We start from the raw sequence: 20,342 nt of genomic DNA on the forward strand, positions 1-20,342 counted from the left end.
TAATGGTGTTAAATTGTCCAATAATATAAATTTTAAAGGTACAACCATAAAAGAAGAATGTACAACACTATCAAGCACATATCATCCAACACTTGTCATGTGCTAAGTAGTAGTTATTCCCACTTATTATATATAGTAATATANATGAAAAGTTGGATTACCAATTTACCCTAAGCTAAATTAAATATCTAATTAATTAAATGTTAAATAATAATAATATTTTAATTATTTTTTGAATGGTAACTTATTTATTAGAAAGGTAATATAAAAGAACAAGAGTCAATTAGGATTTCTAGAATTTTATGAGTCATATGTAATTCATAAAATAATTAAAATTGAATAATTGTTCTTAAATAAGTACATGAATAAAAAAAAATTTCCCCTTTTAATCTTAAATTAAAGAATATGAAGAGTTGCAACTAAATCAATATATAACATTACTAAATACGAATTTCTCTTCTTGGGTTCTTCCACTAGCCGTTCTACGTACTCCTATGGTAAAGTTCCTTCTTTTCTCCTCTTTTCCCATCTTCTATTGTTTGTTCGTAAGATTTTGATAATTAATATATATTTTTTCAAATTAGTCTATCTATGATCTGAGATTAACATAGAGTGTATAACAAATTTGATATCTTCACTTTATTTAGAAACACCAAAAAGAATTTTGAGGAAGATGAATTCATAAGGTTAGAAATATCAAGTATGGCTTCTACATTGTCCTACAATGATTAAGTTTGATTACCTTATATTAAATGAATCTCATTTGATTCAACATTTTGTGTTTTTTTATAAATTATATTTGTAATGTTTGGTTCATTGTTTTAAAGTTACGCACAAGATCGATCTAATATTATAATGTTATAATTTCACTCTTGTTTTTTAAAGGAAGAAAATAGTAAGATGGATTCACTAAAGTTAAGTTGGTATTACATTTTAAAATAACATTTATTTAACTTTATAAGAGTTTTATTTATTGATGTAAAGGGTACACTCGCGTGCGCGTGCCCAGAGACTAGTCCAATAATAAATGGTACTTCCTTTGTTTCAATTTATATGAAACATTTCGGATATCAGGATTCAAACAAGTTTATTTTTTACCGTAAATTTTTCATAAATATTTTAAATATTTTGAATTGTTAATTATTGTAACTTAGAGTACTTTTTACACAGTTTAAAAATATATAAATTTCATTTTAAATTTTTTTAAGATTCCATAAGCAAATTTTCGGTCAAACTTAGACTGTTTGGCTCTCAAAAAATGAAATGTATTACATAGGGGATAAAAGGAGTAGTAACAATATCTTTTTCTTTCATTTCCCTTTTCTTCACACTTCCGTCTAATCCTCGTGTTCAAACTCAACAAATTGATAACCTTTCTCTTTAAGTAAAACATTCATCAGACAGTCAACCATAAATAAATTATAATTATAATCAGGTTTGTTTGTTGTATTAAATGGACGGATCGAGCTTAAACTAAAGAGGTTAAAAATTAAAATTGATTGAATTAAAAATTAAGCTAAATCATGATGTATTTAAATTTATTTTGGACTAAACTGAATTAAATATTAAGTTGGATCATGATCCATCCATTTTGACTTGCTTAATCTAAACATTATTGACATACTTATGTAATTCATGAAAAGAAAAGAGATCAAATTCGCTAAAAATAAAAATCCAAAAAATTATAGTCCTAAAACTCGACTTGGAACTTGAGACTTTAAGACTCGGGCCAAGAGAGACGATCAGACCCAAAAATTGAGACACAAGACCCAACCCCAACACGGAATTCGAAATCCAAAATCCAACACCAATACCGATCTGGAACTCGAAATCCGAACATGATCCAAATCAATCCTGACCCGAGATTCACCCAAACCCCGACTAGGGATTTGAGACCCGACTCCAGCCTTAACCTGAAACCCGTGATCTACAATCCAACCCCGATTTGGAATTCGAGATCTGATTCCAACCTTGACCTGGGATCCAAGACTCGATCCGATCTGAGATTTAATCCTACTGGATATGATGAAGAATATTAGGGCAATATATGTGATTTTATGAAGACAAAAAGTGGGTTGAAGTAAGAATTAAATTAGGTTAAGTTGACAACCATTCTAAAAATGGTTAATGTTTAAAGGAATTACCTTAAACTCAAATCCATAAAAATCTGGGTGAGTTCTTTATTTTTGAAGTTAATTTGACACCCTAGTGAGCTGGAAATGTTCGTTTCTCTTTCTTTTTGTTAAACATTCACTATGTGATTAACAGTGAATGAATTATATGATAGAGAATCAAATCCATAGAAAAAGCTGAAAGTTCAGTTTGCCGATTAATTAACCAAAATTTCCATATTTCTCATAAAACACAAGTTCTCTCAAGAGGAAAAACAAAACATGTTATAACTTTCTTTTTTGTTGTTGTATTTGATTTAATAAAACACTTCAATTCTAGTCCAACAATTTGACTAATGGCTATTGTCCAACACACTTGACAAGAGCGAATTTCTTGTCCGAAAGGTATCATTTCCTTCTTCCTCTCCATTCTCTCTGTTTGGAGTATTATTATATTTTTCTTCTTTGTTCATGTATTAGCGACATATTTAAATGACGAAAAGGATCTCCTTATTGCCCATTCATAATTTTATGATTTTTTTAAAAAAAGAAAATGACCATCACTCACCAAACTACATTGGCAAAATTGTAAGTATATTTCCATACCAGCTATCTTCAAACAGCAACAGGAATACAAGGTCTGGCCAGTCATCCTGCCACAACAGATAACATTGCCCAGATCCGACTGAAACAAACATGTCATGGAAATAATCACATAATAAGAACAGGGAAACATAAGACCAAACAAATTATCCTGCCACACCCAAGTATAGTTGTGCAGCCGCTTAATGAGGAAAAAGACCAGAGAAGAAATTATCGTGAATAAGATATGAAGGTCAAACTTCAAATATACAGCTCTTATTTATGATAAATATTGGTTCTTCTCATAATGCACTACTCATGTGCCTTCAAATACCATGCCCATGTAAGACTAGTCACAACAGGCAACATACACTCTCTAGTCTGACATATCCTTCTGTGACAGAAAACAACACAACCAAACCATTGCACAAGCCAAGGAATTGACCTTACATTTAAGCAAAGAGTAAAGAAGCTAAATGCACCAGTGATGATAAACACAAGAAACAATATGAATTTCCAATAATAGATCAATGAAAATGGACATCGGCTACCAACATGATTTTATCTTCAATTTTTACTTAGAACATAAGAAACCATGGCATAACAGAGCAAAAGAGGTTCAGCAGCCAAAGCCAGAAGGTTCGAGAAACAACAGTCACACACTTACTAATATAAGTTATTCATAGCATCTACTTAAGTATATTGCAGATCTATCTACAGATATGGACGCTTAACAGACTCAAATTTACTCAAATGCCCAGGCATTCTCCCTCCTGACTTCTTCCTCTTCCTCAGGAGTGAAGTCATTCTTGATGTTGAATGTCTTGCGTATCTCCTCGGGCGTCTTTCCCTTGATCATGTCTGCTACTGTCTGACATGTCAGATCTAGCAAGCTCTTTATGTTTAAATAGTTGGCAGCCTGTAAAGAGACGAGGCAAATGATTTAATGCAACCGCAAAGAACTTAACCTCTATACAAGCTCTCAACATCAACATACCAAGTGAAATCCCACAAAGTGGGGTCTGGGAGGGTAGAGTGTACGTAGTCCTTCCACTACCTCGGAGAGGTAGAGAGGCTGTTTCCAAAAGACCCTCGGCTCAAGCAACTCCAAGTAGTAATAACACGAAAAAATAGGTGGAGAAACATGGCAACGAATAGCAAAGCAGTAACAACTATATGCAAGGAACAATAACAACACCCATAGGGTGAGATCACCTAAACACGGTAAACCTCAAATACAAGCTCTCAACAGAAAAAGGTAAAAGAAAATCTCTACAAACTTGAGAAAATTAGATACTAAGAGGTAGGGTCCATTGTAAATCTTTAAATGCTAACAGCAATAACTAAAAAGAAATGGAAACCTATAAGTAAGCTTAAAAAAAACAGCAAAATTTAACAATTAAAAAACACATTCAACAATTGTTAGCCACTCTACAGATTCAAAATACCCAGGCAAGAACTCAGGAGGTGGAACAGAGAGGCATATCAAACATGTAAACAAAATGTGCTGCAAACATGTCCATATAGCATTTATTTCTTAAAATAGGCAACAAACCAAAGTATGACTACATGTTCTAAAGGTAAAATATATGCTTCACTCTAATTTTACAATTACAAGTATGTTACTATGTTTTAGTTTTACTTTCAATTTTAGTGTTACAGCAAATCTTCTTAGTTCTTACCCATTGTTTTAGAATGAACCACTATAGTACTATACTGTTGTACTAAGCAATAGAAAGTTCACTTAACCATGACAAAGGGAATTGTTTTTTGCCAAATATAACAGACTAATAAAACTATAGAAGTAGCAGTCAAACGCCATATATTACTACAACCAACTACAGTTTATTGTTACTACAACAAAACAACTACACATAGAAATGTCCTTGGAGCCAAATAAAGCAGAAGGGATATGGAACAGATGATTTAGTTTGGGACTGAGACGACAACAACAACAACAACAACAACCCAGTGAAATCCCACTAGGTGGGGTCTGGGGAGGGTAGAGTGTACGCAGACCTTACCACTACCTCGTGGAGGTAGAGAGGCTGTTTCCGGGAGACCCTCAGCTCAAGAACATCAAATCTAAGTGACAGGAGAGATATATATAAAACATAACAACCAATCCAAAAGATGGTGTATAATCAACAAATAATACAATAACATCAAGAAAGTAATGCGAGGGGTGAAACGCAGTAAACAACAAATGGTTAGGCCTACTCCAAACTCTAACAACCCATACCCTCGCGAGGGACGGCAACACGCTAACCCTACTAACCTTTCACCTTAATGCGCGACCTCCACTCCTTCCTATCTAAAGTCATGTCTTCGGTAATGTGAAGCCTAGCCAAGTCTTGTCTAATCACCTCTTCCCAATACTTCTTGGGCCTACCTCTACCCCTCCGCATACCCTCTACCACCCTAATAAACTCAATGTATATTACCATTGAAGGTTAAACAGGAGCAAACTAGAGCGGAAACTCAGTCTATGGAAGAGACAGCAAACAAAAGCGATGTCGATAGGCAATGGTAGCCAGAAGTAAAAGGTGAATTGACAAACTACCATAGATTCACAAGATAAACAAAACCTAACAAAAAATTACCAAACTGATCACAGAAAACTAATAATCTTCTGGTTAATTTTGTATGGAGGTGTGGTGCTTGACTGGGAATGGAATTTAATAAAGAAAAAGGAAGTTCTAACACATAGAAAGTGCTTTTTACTTAGAACATGTGATCTAAACATGTCACTAAATGACATTATCATCGCCTATAAGAGAATGTCACTAAAGGGTAAATGGGAAAATTAAAGAACTTCCAAATATAGAAACGTTCGTTCTTTTTGGTTTTGATACTGCTTTTCTCTTTTACTGAAATGGCTTATTTGCTATTGCTTTGATGTGTTTTACTTGAGTCAATGGTCTTCAAGAAACAACCTCTACCTTCACAAGGTAGGGGGTAAGATCCTAGACCCCATTTGTGAAATTACACATGGCATGGTGTATATATTAACTAGTAAAATTGCGGGTTTAATAATTTACACAGTTCTACCAACAAGAAGACATCAATATGGAATAGACTAATAAACAAAGATTGTTGAGATCAATAATATACACAACTACCAATAAGGAAATGAAGGAAAGCAGTCAAGACAAAAAAGCACTTCATCAGTTCTCAATTATATGACACTTTATTGGATGTACGTGGTGTATTGGTTGGCTTTCACGCACCTCAACTAATTCCATGGGATTTCTACCACCTCCCATCAACAACAAATACCAGGTGAAGCTAGGATAGATGGGATGAATCAACTAATGTTTTTTTGTCTCCACTGGGAATTGAACCTCTGATGGCTCTCAACCATTTCATTGACCACCAAGCCACACCCTTGGCTTCTATATGGCACTTCTACTATAGGAGTCGCATATTTCATCCAACTATAATTTAGAGTATAAAAAAGTTATATGACTTTTGCCTGTTTCTAGTTGTTTAGATAAATTAATTAAAGAATCAGCAATCCTGCACACTAATAATTGAACCATCGTAATCAAAAACACATACGAATCAACTAAGATATACATATAGATTTAAAAAGATCCATACCAGTATGAGATCAAAAAGGATGCTCTGATCAACATTGACGAATTCAGCATCGAAAGTCTTGAGATCCTCTTCGGCGGTCTTATCCTCAGCTTTAGGAACCTCCACATGGCGCTTGCAGTATTCGATGACCTTGACTAAGATCTTGCTAGTAACGTTGGGTAGAGGGATGCTGGTGTCAGCGCAGTCGTCCTCTATCATATGCTTAATGGTCTGCGATTCTAGCGCCACCGCCTCATCGACCTCAAAGGTCTCTCCGTCGGAACTCCTCAAAACGATCATCTTTGAAGGAGAATTGTGAACCGATCAACAAACCCTAAATGTAGGCTAGAGAGAAGAAAAAGAGGCAAGAGTGAGAAAACCTGCTAGGATTTGCTACTTATATTACTTTTATTGAGTTTTTGACCAAAAACTATCCTTTATATATAATCAAAACTTGAGAAATAGATTAGAAAATAACTTCGAAAACACCGAGCTTTTCAAGAATAAATTTCATGGGTCATAAATATTCTACCTGAAAAAAGTTTGATAGCTAAATTGTCAAATAAAATATAGTAGCATGGTAAAGAGTAGAAAACAAAAAGAAACAAAATAATACCAGTAACTTTTATATATATAAAATATATATATGACAACAATGTTTTGAGGCAAAGGAAGATAAATAGATTATGAGAAAAGTTAATACGGAAGATGGAAAATAGAAATAATTAATAATAACCAAGGTAATTTACATTATATTACAATGAATTTAAAGCGTATGTAATTAATTTATAATGGTGAAAATAAATTGCACACTCTAAAAATAACCAAACTTTATCACTAAAACTACAAATTAAATTAACTATTTGTTTGACACGACATATATCAATTACCTATTTCAAGTGCAAAATATATATGTCACATTTCTCTCCTCGTATCCATTTTTGTAGTTCTTTTTATAAAATCATGAATTGACTATCACTTTTATATGAAAAAAGAAGGCAAAAGAATGGTGATTACATTAGGAAAACAATCGTTTATCTTTTTAAGAGTGAAAACGGAGATAGAAAATGAGAAAGGAGGACTACCACAATCATGTGCAACATTCAAATGTGCTTACAATATAAATCAACTTTAAATGTCTTTTTCACGATATTTGGAATGTCTTTTACTAATATTTCTTTGAAGGAACTACCACTCCAATTACGAAACTTAATAAATAGTAAAAATAAATTTAAACTAAGAATGCATCTACATTATTAAAAAATCAGGAATGAATGAGAATATGACTGCACATACCTTATGATTTACAAATGAGAATAATATGGAAGAAAAATTATTCACCTAACTGTTATAAGCAAAGAAATACACTAGATCAGACGTGAAATAAAAATAAATAAATGAAAGCAATACAAAGAAAATGAGGCAAAAAAATATATCATAATATTAAGTTGCAACTGAAGTGAAGCAGCCCTATTACCTTATATGATAATATATGCATTTATATAAATTATACTAAGTGCAAAAAAGGAATATGAACGGTATATTCAGGAAGTTGTTTCATCTTTCATTCAATATATATAATTATATTAACTTACGATTTAATTGAGTAATAAATTGGGAAAAGGAAAGATTAGATAATTTAGAGAGTTATTGGTATTGGGGAAGAGGAAAGATTAGATAATCTATAGAGTTATTGGTCTATTTTTTAAAAAATAAATGAAGAAAGGAAAGGGTTCTTTTATTCAACTTTTAACTTGGAAGCTTCCCACTTATAGTAATATATATATATACCCCGATGGAAACCACCCTTCCTATCATCATCATATATCATATATCATATATCATACTATATCATATATATATATATGTGGTTTCCATCGGGCCGGGCAGCGGGGTGTTTACGATTAGGGTAAAATTAATTCAAATTAAAAAATTAAATCAAGCCGATTAAATTAATCGATTTCATTTGATTTGGGGCTCAGACCGCTACAACGATGTTAGTCACGATTGTAGTGGTGCTGCTTTAGTGATAGAATCGGGGTTTTATGCAAAAATAACCCTAAAAACCTTATTTTTTGCATTTTGTGTTCTTGGACTTGGGAGGGGAAATTTAAGGCAGGTTACACTTGATTTTCCATGGAAAGCATCAATAAAGGTAACATTATTACTACACAACCTTGTACATTGATTCTTAAGTCTTAGAATCTAAGTTATTACTCTTGGGAGGAGACTTCTGACATAATTTCATGGTGGAAAAAGCCCTAAGTTGGGGAAGATGATCATATATTGGCTTGGGGTTAGGATTTAGTTTCAATCCAGGAGTTATTAGGTCATTGTGTGATTGAATGTTGTGTTGTATTTGTTCTTTTAGACTAAGAACAAGCTAAATCTTTACATAGACATGTTTTCTTAACTACTGCATGGTATTTTGTGGATCGACAGGAGGTTTCATGTCTAGACCTTTGGGTATGGAGTCTAGATGACTAAATGTTGTTATTTATTGATGTCAGGGCAGGAAAAGATAATGACAAAGGAAAACCGGTGGTTCTCTAGTTCTCGATTATTAATCTTGAGTTTTCTTAAGGGTGATTCGGTGTTAATGGTAAGATTAAGTGTTATGATATTGTTAGGTTATAACCATTTCTAAGGTTGTGATAATTAAGAAAACGAATGTGTGTTCATAAAAAGGGGTCTAGTGTTAGGCTATTGATATATGCATGTAGGTGTTGGTTGTATGTTTCTGATTTATGTATGTATGCATGTTTACTACTTGTAGTAACATTTTTGCAATGCATGGTAGGGAGACAATGACATCATGTTGGTAATCTCATGCAATGAACTTGTGATTGTGATTTTCAAGTGGTCTTGTCCATTTCGCTATGTGATTATGCGTGATTGTTGGTTGAGTACCACGCAAGTACACTAACTATGAATGATTTAGACACCACACTGATACACTAACTATAGATGGCTTGGGTACCATGTCGGTACACTAATAACTTTAGTTTGAATTCCGTGAGAGGACCATGTATGTGATTGTGATTTCATGAGAGGGCCCAATATTTTCATTGTGATTAGGTGAGACATGTAGTTATGCATTGTTTGACCCAAGTGTTATTGTTCATGATATTGGGACTGAGATCCTACATATTCTCCATTGTTGTTACATGTGGTTATGGTATTGCGGGTTATGCATATAAATCCAAGGTGAGGATTGAGAGTCCAAATTATGTGTTACTTGTGATAGTTGAGGTATAATTAATGTTTATTGATAATGAATCCTTAGGTGTTATTCTGCATAATTATTTTAACAATTGAGTTGAGTTTATGAGGTCTCAATGCTTTATTTATTTATAAACTCGATTTCTATTTATCATGATGTGATTGATTTATTGAAATGGTGTTTGTTAAGTTCAACATTGGTATATGGTTAAGTGATGTGACTGATCACGGTTGTCTAATTTTTTAGAACTTATTTGATAATGGGGATGTGAGTTAAGAGAGATGAGTTGGTCTAATGTGCCAGTGTCGTGTACTTTCCTAGAAGGACAAGCAAGTTGATTGATATGGCTAGTGATGACCTTATGTTCGTGGACATTATGTGGTAGAAAGGTTAGTCTATGATTTGACATTAGTGATGGCCTTGTATTCGGTAATCTCTATGTGATAGTAGGGTTAGATTATGATATGATATTAGGGTGACATCATAGACAAATTTGGAAAGCGTTAAAGTGACATAAAAGGCAAGCTTAGGAAACATTAAAGTTGACAGCAGAATAATGAAGTACAAGGTTGGGTTCAAGTGTACTAGTTTATGGGTATTATATCTGAGATGGTAGAAGCACGTGGATAGAGACTTGGGGTGGTGTCTACTTTATATTATGTGGTAGGTTTGGATACCTGCTGGTACGTGTTGTTCGTACTTATACTACTCTTGCTATGCCACTTGACATAGTTTGGTTGTAGGTATTCAGTTAATATTTCATAGGTGAAGAAGATGATGATCCCTGACAGCTTCTTCTTATCTTTCCTTATGATGGAAGTTGTGTCCTATTTTCTTGCCTCGAGCCTACACCTTGGATATGATCGATACTCGAGAATCATTGCTGGTCCGCAAGCAAATATTTGACGTGTCTGACTATGACACATATGACTCAATAAAATACGCGGAAGCTTTAATAGATGAGCATTTAAAATATTTAAAGAACTTTTAAAACAACGTCTGAAAATACTTAATATAAATAGTAAGTGTTTAGTAAAACATCCAAGTAAAATACTGAAAACCGTCTAACTCTGTTTGTCTATGAAGCCTCTACTATCTAAAGATTGGTATCAGGACAAGACCCACAACACCTTAAAATCCTACTATTATAGAGCAATAAAAATGGAGTCCTCCAAAATCAGAGAGGTCTCACCAGAAGCTGACCAGTAGATGAAGTCAACGGAACGTCTGTTGATGACCTAAATATCTGAATCTGCATCATAAAAAGAGGTAGATCGAATGACATCAATATATTGAATATACAAGTGTGTAATATGACTGAATAAAACAATAACATAATTGATAACTAAATACATATCAAGTAAAACAATATATGAACAAGTAGTGAAAACCATTTGTACTTTACAATAAGATATGCAATAAAAGCAATATGAGAATAGAAAACTTTACTCAGTTGGAGTTTCTCCAACTGAAAATCATCACTATGAGCCTAGTGATAATACAATATTTTACCCACGTTGCAAGAGGCATCCTATACTTTTGTAAGATCCCGTACTTTTTCTCTAATCGTGCATAATATATGTGGCGTAGTATGGCATGGTTATATGAGGTGTATATGACTTTGTATCGTACATTGGAGATTAAGATTGCAAGTAGGTGGCAATATCAAGGAACTAAACTAAAGTTTTAGGTCAAAGGGACCCCTCAAACAAAGTTCATGATAAAAGAAATTGCTCGGGTAAAACTTCGCCCGTTTGAAAGGTTTAACTTGTCCCATACCTTGTGTATAAGCCTATGAGTATAAAACATGCTAAGATTAGTGTGTTATGAGGTATTATAATAGCACAAGGGTCGTATGTTAAGTTTGGAAGTCAAGAAAATTAGTGAAACTAAAGTCGGCAAAAGTTATCGAAGTTTCTCTAATAATATTTTCTTAACTTTGGGTCAAATGTCTTGGATGTTTTATCCCAATATACAAAGAGTTATAAGGCTTATCACCCATTAAATCTAAGGCTTATGAGTTTAGTTTTCAACGCACAAAACCCCGTATCCAACCGACATCAGAGTAAAAAGTTATGAGGGTTTTACTACGGACTGCAGAGGCAGAATCCGGGTTGGGTAAAAAATATGGTATGTCGGCTTACTCAACGTTTTAAGCCATGAAAACATTTCATTTTACTTCCAAACCAGAAAGAAAGCTTAAGAGAGGGTTCCTATGGAGTACTTGCATGATGAAGGTCAGTTTTTGACGATTTCTACCATTAAAGATTGCCCCCGTGCCTAGAAACGTGATCTCTACATGTGGCAATCGATTTCCCCTTCTATTAGCTGCGTTTGGAACAAGTTTTTGAAGATATAAATTTGTAGTTATTGGTGTTTCTTCAAGGTTTACACTTGGTTAACTAAGGTAATCATCTCAGGACTCTTTTATGATTGTTTTTATGAAATTCTACGGACATTTCGTCAAGTTAAGGCCATTTGGTAAATCGGCGTGTGTACTAGCTGTGTATATATAGTGTTTGTGAAGTTTAGGACGTAAGGAACAACTTTCGTGAAGAATCTACGGCCATTCGAGCGATCATTGAAAAGGTATGTTAAGGCGAAGCTACGTCCCTCATTTTAGCACCACTTCTGGGAAATTCCTAAAACACCGAATGTGATATTTTGCTATTGTCTTGCTAGAAAGACCTTCAGTGAAAGGCATTGGGATCTCAGCTGAATTATTTTCATAAATCTGTTATTTTGATGTTTCACTCATTCAGATAAATAGAGTGTTCGACATCTACATGTCATTTTATCAAGTTTCCTTGATTATATGTCCGCACGTATGAATTCGTGTTCTTCCTTGGGTGATGTGAATTAAAATGTCACGCGAGTTCCTTACTACTTGTGACCAACCCTCTTTGTCCACTAAAGAAAAGATTTAAAGTAGCTCACGACCTTCAAAACTCTCAAATATAATTTAAATGTAAACTATTAGAACACTTGATTTTTGAAATATTTCTTTTATAAATTATCTAGGAACCAAGTTAGGAACTAAGTAAGTCACCTTAAACTTGTTATGAGTATCAACAAGGTTAGGTTATCCTTCTAAAATTCGAGTTAACTTTTCAAGCTTATTTGGAAGAACATATCAGGTTCCATGAGATTGTTATATGTTATACGAAAGTTATTATGGGATTATGAGAACAAGACTACAAACGGGCCATGATTGGCAACATGACAACAATAACTCATAGGTGTTATAAATCCATGACATGACATGCTATGCATTCTACTCCCGAGCTATAATCGGGAGGTATGGGGCCTATTGCCTATATTTATATGTATGAGACACAGATGGCCACAAGTTGGCGAATATGATGTCGGTTCGCTATCGGAAAGAACCACCATTGCTAGCATTTGGTTGTGTATGTCATGCATTTGCATATATATATATATATATATATATATATATGTATTCATGACATACGATTATACGAGCATACCATGCATATATAAGTAGTAGGGGGCTAAAAGTTAGCCATGAAGATTATTTGGGTTTCAGTTTCAGGTGGTATCTCTAGTACCCTTTTATAGTAAAAGTTGTGATTTTACTTTTCGCTTTACATACCAGTACATTTTTATTCGTACTAAAGTCCCTTTGCCTGGGGACGTTGCTTTTTGTTTTGTGCGAGCAGGTACAGGCAGGGACTCTAATCGACCTACCCACTAGGATTCAGGTTCAACTGTGAGTTGGTAAGCTCCATTTTATCCTGGGGCTATCAGAGGATGTTTACTTTTGTTGTACAGTTTGGGTATAGTCGGGGCCTTGTCCCGACAGTGCTTATGTCACTCATACAGGCTATTGTGGAAACAATATTCTGGGTTTTCTTTTCGTATGTTTCAATCTCCAGCAAATAGTCTTGGCATGTATATATATATGTGTGTGTGTGTAAGTAGGTATGTTTTCGGTTGTGGCCTCGTCGGCAATATAATACATCTTTTTTTTTCTCCGGTTTGTCTACTATTGTTTCTATGGTTATTCTCTTTCAGGTCAAGATCTATGGGTCCAGGCTTCACTTTTTAGAGGTTGTGATGCCCAATCTTTTTGCCTCACAAGTTTGGTTTAGCTAGTATGTTTTAGTGGGTAACTCGATGTATTAGGGTATCGAGTGCTAGTTACGCCCCCTATTTCGGGGAGTGACAACTTTGTCGTGGTATAGGATGCTAACTATAATTGTGGATCCATTCAATAAGGCTTCTTGAGGTAGTGAAGAGTCACCCAAAAAGTCAGTACAATCATATCCTACGTTGGCTACGTAGTTTTATGGGACATTGAGTTAAAAATAGACTATTACTTTACTTTACTTTTATTTTTCTTTACCAAAGCACTTTTCAAAAAATCAATTATATTCTTTCTCTTTCTGAACTGTCAAATAAAACATATGAAATCATTTGATTCTTTCTTTAAAGACTCTTTTCAAAACATGCATTTAAAACATATACTTATGGACTTACCTATAAAGTCCAAAATTAATGTATACGAAATCTCATAGAGTAATTTTTATAAACAATTAAGGTTCATGTGATACAAAACATGAACAAAAATTTAGAATCAATATACATAATAGAAATCAGAATCTCAACGGTTAAGGAATTGAAACTCAGAATAAAAAACACAACTGAATTTTAATTTTAAAAAAATTGTTGATAATGCTCCAAACATAACGTTTCACTAATTGAATTGAGATGAATTGAGATGAATGACATGTGGACGAACTATTTCAACACTATGAATAACCTTACATACCTGATAAAAATAATGTTCTTGATGAAGTTTGAAACCTTAGCTTGAAGAAGAATGATCAAGAAACCCTTTCTTGAGATTCTTGAATTAGTTTCTTGAAATCCTATGGCCAAGAACTAAGATTTTCATTGATGATTCATAATTGTATGAATGAATTTGAGTTTGAAAGAATAAAATTCTTGGAGAAAGACTTACCTTGAAGAAGAATCTTGAAAAAGATTTGAAAGAATCTTGCATGAAAGTCTTATGCTTTGATTTTCCTTAGGATTTTACCTTGGAGTTTGAGAGAGAAGAGAATGGAGAATTAAGAGATGAAAATCTGATTGTTTAGAGGCTTTTAGGAGTCAAAAAATATGTTTAGGGTGTGTTGGGGTAAAAAGACAAAAATGATCCTTTTTAGTATATCCCCGTTGGCTATTTCGTCATTGTACTGTATCAGGTTAGTAAAATGATCATAACTAATTACTCGAAACTTTGATTGATGTAAAATTCGTGGCATTGGAAATAAGACTCAAATAACTTTAATTTAAAAGGTTATGAGCCCCTAACTTTTCATATTCTAAGAGGTATAGTTGTTTGAAGTTGATATAAGTAGAATCTTATATCAAAACTTAATTGGTAAGGAAGCTTCCAACTCAATTTTGTGCTAGGGATTCTTGTGACATTAATAAGGTGTAAAAACTTCGGGGTGTTCAGATTTAAAAAGGGTGGGAAAAATACTAAAATAACCCCTCTTAAAAACTGACTGGAGTCGTCTACGGAAGGCCATTTATGGTCCGTACAAAAGTCTACGAGTCGTAGATCCTCTCATAGGAACATGCTGAGTTTTCTAGATTCTTGAAGTTGGGGGTTGAGGACCCTTTCTACGGCCCATAAAAACTTTGATGGGCTGTCCTTCTCTCTTGTAGGAAGCTTACTGGGAGTGTGCTTTAGGATTTAGTTTCCATGAGACCGTAGGAACTTATACGACCCATAGTCCGGTTCGTGAAACTTAGACTTGATAACCAACTTTCAAGGACCCGGTTCTACGAATCTGTCTATGGTTCGTAGATACTTCTACAGGCCGTAAAAAGCTTTTGTGGCATCAGACTACAGAAATTTTCAAGATTAGATTTGTGTTAGAATTTTTTGGGTTTTACATTTTCCCCGTGGGATCATCCATCCTCGAATGATGGTTAAACTGAACTGGAAGGGTACGTATTAGGGTAGAAGGCTAGTAAGGGGTAAACATGACATGTCGCAACTTCATATTACTTAGGACATGACTTTAGATAGGAAGAACTAGAGGACGCGTATTAGGGTAAAAGGCTAGTAGGGGTTAGAGTGGTGTCTTGTCATGTAGATGTATAATGTATCTCCTAGGACCAGTCGTGCCCTAATAGTTCTTTCCATTTGTTGTTCATTGCATTTCAATTATCATTTTATTTTACTGTTGTTATGATTTTATGTCTCATGTTTTCACCATCTTTTTCATGGGTTCGATACACTTGAGGAGGGGGACTTTTGGAAACCGTAGTAAGGTATGCGTACACTCTACCCTCTCCATATCCCACTTTGTGGAATTTCAGTGGGTATGATGTTGTTGTTGTTGTTATAGTACAGTGGATTAGTTAACAATATAAGCAGAAAGTTAACATAATTATAGTTCTGGAGTAAGAATTATAAAATGACACGAAAACAATTTATTCCTTTCAAATGCATTGTTGTCGTTTTTTCTCTATGAATCGTTTATTTTATTTTAGTGTATTATTAATAATCAAACTATATATATATATATATTATTTAGTTTTGATTTGATTTTAATAATTTAAAAACTAATTAAATTGATTTGATTTTGATTTTGAACAATAACCAATCTAAATAGACCTGTGAACACTTCTAGTTTTAACAACTACTTCTTAATGTTTCCTCAGATGTACCAGAAGAAGAACAATCACATGGCTCCAGACTTAGAACCTACACAAGTGTAGAAACGAGGAGTGAGTACCAAACAATACGGTACTCAATAAGTAACCAAATAAACATGACAAAATTAGCTAGAATACAAGTACTCCATTCATCCCAACCAAACCTCCTCAAACTATAACCTGTATAGAAATCAGCCCAACCTAACAGTTTCACAATACACAATTCACAAGGGTTAACAATCACAATCCAATAGTCACAGCTCAACAACGAACAAGTATAAAGAATATTCATCACAAGTATCAAATGAATCTATCACATGTATCAAGTAGATCAATCACAAGTATCAAATAGATCAATCTCAAGTGTCAAGTTCATCAAATCACAATAATCAATACCTGGCAGAACCATTTTTCATTCGCATAATGTCACTAGCCAGAACTATTTCCATTCAACTTTATATCACATCACTAACCAGAACCAATTCTCTTCAGCTTTATATCATATCACTAGCCAAAACAATTTTCCTTCAAATTTATATCACATCACTAGCCAAAATCATTTCCCTTCGGCATTAATGCAAATTTAGGGGCTGTTTGGATGGCTTATAAAAAGCAACTTATAAGTCTAAACTTAAAAGTCATAAGTAGATGGTACCCTACTTTTGACTTTTGACTTATTTTAGAATTTTTTTGGCCTAAAAGTGGGTGCTTAAAAGAACTTTATAATCTTTCCAAACACCTCCAAAATTAAAAAAAAAAAAACTACTTAAAAGTCAAAATCACCTCAAAATAAGTTAATCCAAACGGGTACTAACTATAGCGACATACCTTTTGCATGGTGGTCAGCAGGGGCGGACCCACGTGAGTTCCAAGGGGTTCACTCGAACCCCCTCGACAAAAAATTACACTAGATGTATAACGTAAATTTTTTGTATTTATGTGGATATATATATATATTTTGAATCCCCTTAAAGACAGAGAAATTGATTTCCCAGCGGTAGGTCTCCTCAAAATTAAGCACCACGTTGAAGGTTTGAAAACCTGTGTTAGCGTTTTATTTTTTTCTTTCTTAGTTTCAGTTTTCTCTTTTTTTTTTAAATTTTCAGCTTCGTTTTTCACGTTTTTTTAGTTTTATTTTATTTTATAAAACATGCTAAAAGTGTGGTTTTAAATCCAAAAAATATCAAGGGTCCGCCACTAAAACTATATACTACTACTTCCTTGAATTTTGTTTTGGTGGCTTATTTACACGTTTATACTTTTATTTTTCGAACCCCTAAATGAAAATCCTGGATCCGCCACTGGTGGTCAGCGACAAAATTGGAACATACCACATATAACTAGCTTTTTGTATGAAAAGCTAAATTATACATAATAACTATGTTGGTTGGACTTAATTAGAAAATCCTTCATACATCATTAAAATGACAACAATAACATAAATGGATGAACAATGAGCAATAAGCTTATAACTAGGGAAGCAATAATAAAAGACAACATGACAAAACATTAGTTGAAAAAAAATAAAAGTATTAAATGCTCAATCAACATCCTAAAGATGCACACCATTCTCTTCATCTCCATTGCCATTGTTGTCATTAGCATCAGTTTCAGTAGCAACTTTCTCATCTGTATGTTTATTCAGTTGTTTCTTCCCTTCATCAAGTTTAGTTCGCAGAACATCAAATAGATTTAACAAACTTCGAATTTCTCTAGCATCAAATTCATTGATGCTTTTTCCTCCAACAAGTTGGTTGAAGAGGTTCTTCATTTCATTCTCATCAACCATTTGCTCTATCTTGCTAATATATTTTCCTTAAGCATTCACTTTCTTTGAATGTAGGTTTCATAGAATAAGAGTGTTTGACTTATATATATAGATGCCCAATAGGATCATATAATTAAATAACCAAAGTTGATTGAGATAATTTGACCAAATTGAGACATAAACTAATTGCATAATCTGGGTTTTAAGGTATTTATTAATTATTTTTCCTAAATAGATATAGTAGGTAATTATTAATTAATTTTCCTAAATAGAGGTAGTAGGTATTTATTAATTACTTTTCTTAAATAGATATAGTTAAAATGCTAAAATCTTGAAGTTGGAGAAATAATCATATTTCTATAATTAGAGGGTGTTTGGAGTGACTTAAAAATTCGTCAAACGTACTTTTGAGTCAGTTTTTGACTTCTACAAGTGTTTGGAAATTATAGAAAAATAACTTAAAATAAGTTAGGAAGTGTTTGGCAAGGTCAAAAATGACTTAGAATAAGTTTAAAGTGACTTAAAATAAGTCAAAAATCAAAAGTAGGTCTCCACCTACTTTTTATTTTTTGACTTAAAAGTCATTTCAGTTTGACTTTTTATTTTTGATTTAGAAGCTACTTTTTTTAAGCCAATGCAAACGGGTTCTAAGCAATTTCACACCATAAAGAAGATGCAACAACTCAAGCAATTCAAGTCCACAATGATCAAACAATTTCATCAATCAACAAAGTAGGGTCTATAACAAAGCAATTCACAAAGCATTATAATCAACACGTTGCCATTTTCATTAATCCTCTTTTTATTCATTAAGATTAATCAAGTGGAACAATGAGTCGATCACCTCATTCCATCACTCCCCAACATATAAAATGAAGGGAAATACATGATTCTACTTATTTACAAGATTTAGGAGATCATTTGTCTCAATTCGATCAAAAAGTCAATCCAAGACTTGAGCCTTCTGTTGCGCCCAAATTGCACACACAAGTGTACGTGGTCGTTCAAGTATTAAAGTGACTCTTATAAAGAGTCGGGTATCGTACCCACAAAGACTTACAATTATAATACCTTGATTGTTCCAATACTTACAGCTAAACACAAGTGTTATCAAGATTTCAAGAGTGATTTATTTTCTAATCTAAAATTTAACCAAAATTAAACAAGCGCGATTCAATTTCAAGGTTTTCAAACAATGATTGGGTAAATTCCAGGGCTGTAGCTCTTATCAATATTCATGCAATTTATATTATTTAAATGGGTGTTTATCAACTATCCAATCAATGATCACAAGGTTAAATGTATGTTCATGGTCTCCCGACCTCTAATCGCCTACGATAAATGACAACCTAATTGCATCGTTGAGCGGGAATAGGTTGGACTAAGTACCGAGCATTACGATTTCTTCATGTATAGTGACCAAGCATGGTTTCTAGGTATATCCTTATCTTAGATACAAATTAACCCTAATTATTAAGAGAAAATCATGCTCCTTATACCCACATTCTATCCTCTTATTCCTCTCCTGAGTTCAATTCGGACAATGTGTTTATTTCAATGGTAATCAAGCATGAAATACGAAAAACAAGAACATAAGAAAGATTCATATGATAATCAATATTAACCCAATGAAAACTCAATAAATTACAATCATCTTGTAGACACAGCCCTAGAACTAGGGTATTTAGCTACTCATAACACTAATTTCGATCAAGCAATGTTTAATTATCATAAAGAGATCGAAAGTTAAAGAGTTTAGGAAAGAACCCTAAAAATGATAAAACAGTTCTCCAAGTCGTCAGACTTCAAAACCCATATTTTTTTTTGATAAAATAAAATATTAACCTATTTATACTAATGTCAAAACGGCCAAATCTGGCACACACTGGCGCGATGTGGAGGCGTGTCTGAAATTTACTTTGTGACAAAACATGCTTCTCCGCAATGCGGTCACTCCACGGACCGTTCTGCCTCAGAATACTTTTTTTGTGAACAAAATTAAAATTCCTTTCCGCGACGTGGAGATGACACGGAGTGCTCTGTCTGGAAATTATTTCACGAGCCAGAATGAAATTCCTCTCCGCGATATGCCTTGGAATTTATTTCTTCCTTTTTCTTCCTTACTTATTTTCGACTCGGATCTTTTGTGTTTCCCAATGTCCATTCCAATGCTCGTTTCTCCATGTAAGCTCACCTACACAACTAATCATATAGGTTAGTATCAATGAACTCAAATGACTCGATACGACTATAAAAAACATGAATTGATTTCAAACTTGGCTTAAATATGGGTATTATTAGGTCCTTAGGCATATAAATACGTCTAAGATCACTACCCCATACTTAAAGCTTTGTTCGTCCTCGAACAACTTACTAACTA

At 33.6% G+C, this 20,342-nt stretch overlaps 1 protein-coding gene across 1 annotated transcript; it reads right to left on the bottom strand.

Moving 5' to 3' along the window:
* Positions 1–3,280: 3,280 nt before the first annotated feature.
* On the bottom strand, positions 3,281–6,674 carry LOC125865200 (SKP1-like protein 1B). The gene is made up of 2 exons (XM_049545404.1): positions 6,297–6,674; positions 3,281–3,612 (listed from the first exon to the last, which is right to left on the bottom strand). Exons 1-2 carry the CDS (start codon positions 6,573–6,575, stop codon positions 3,439–3,441), a joined length of 453 nt encoding a protein of 150 aa, XP_049401361.1. The 5' UTR covers positions 6,576–6,674; the 3' UTR covers positions 3,281–3,438.
* Positions 6,675–20,342: the final 13,668 nt, after the last annotated feature.

Source organism: Solanum stenotomum, chromosome 5 (genome assembly GCF_019186545.1).
Source record: "Solanum stenotomum isolate F172 chromosome 5, ASM1918654v1, whole genome shotgun sequence".
NCBI classification, from domain to species: domain Eukaryota; kingdom Viridiplantae; phylum Streptophyta; class Magnoliopsida; order Solanales; family Solanaceae; genus Solanum; species Solanum stenotomum.

Bases quoted from the DNA above. Each gene is read 5' to 3' on its own strand.
- LOC125865200 (XM_049545404.1), bottom strand. From the start codon at position 6,575: ATGATCGTTTTGAGGAGTTCCGACGGAGAGACCTTTGAGGTCGATGAG. The intron at 3,613-6,296 runs GTATGGATCTTT...GTCTCTTTACAG, and splicing joins TCCTTTTTGATCTCATACTG to GCTGCCAACTATTTAAACAT.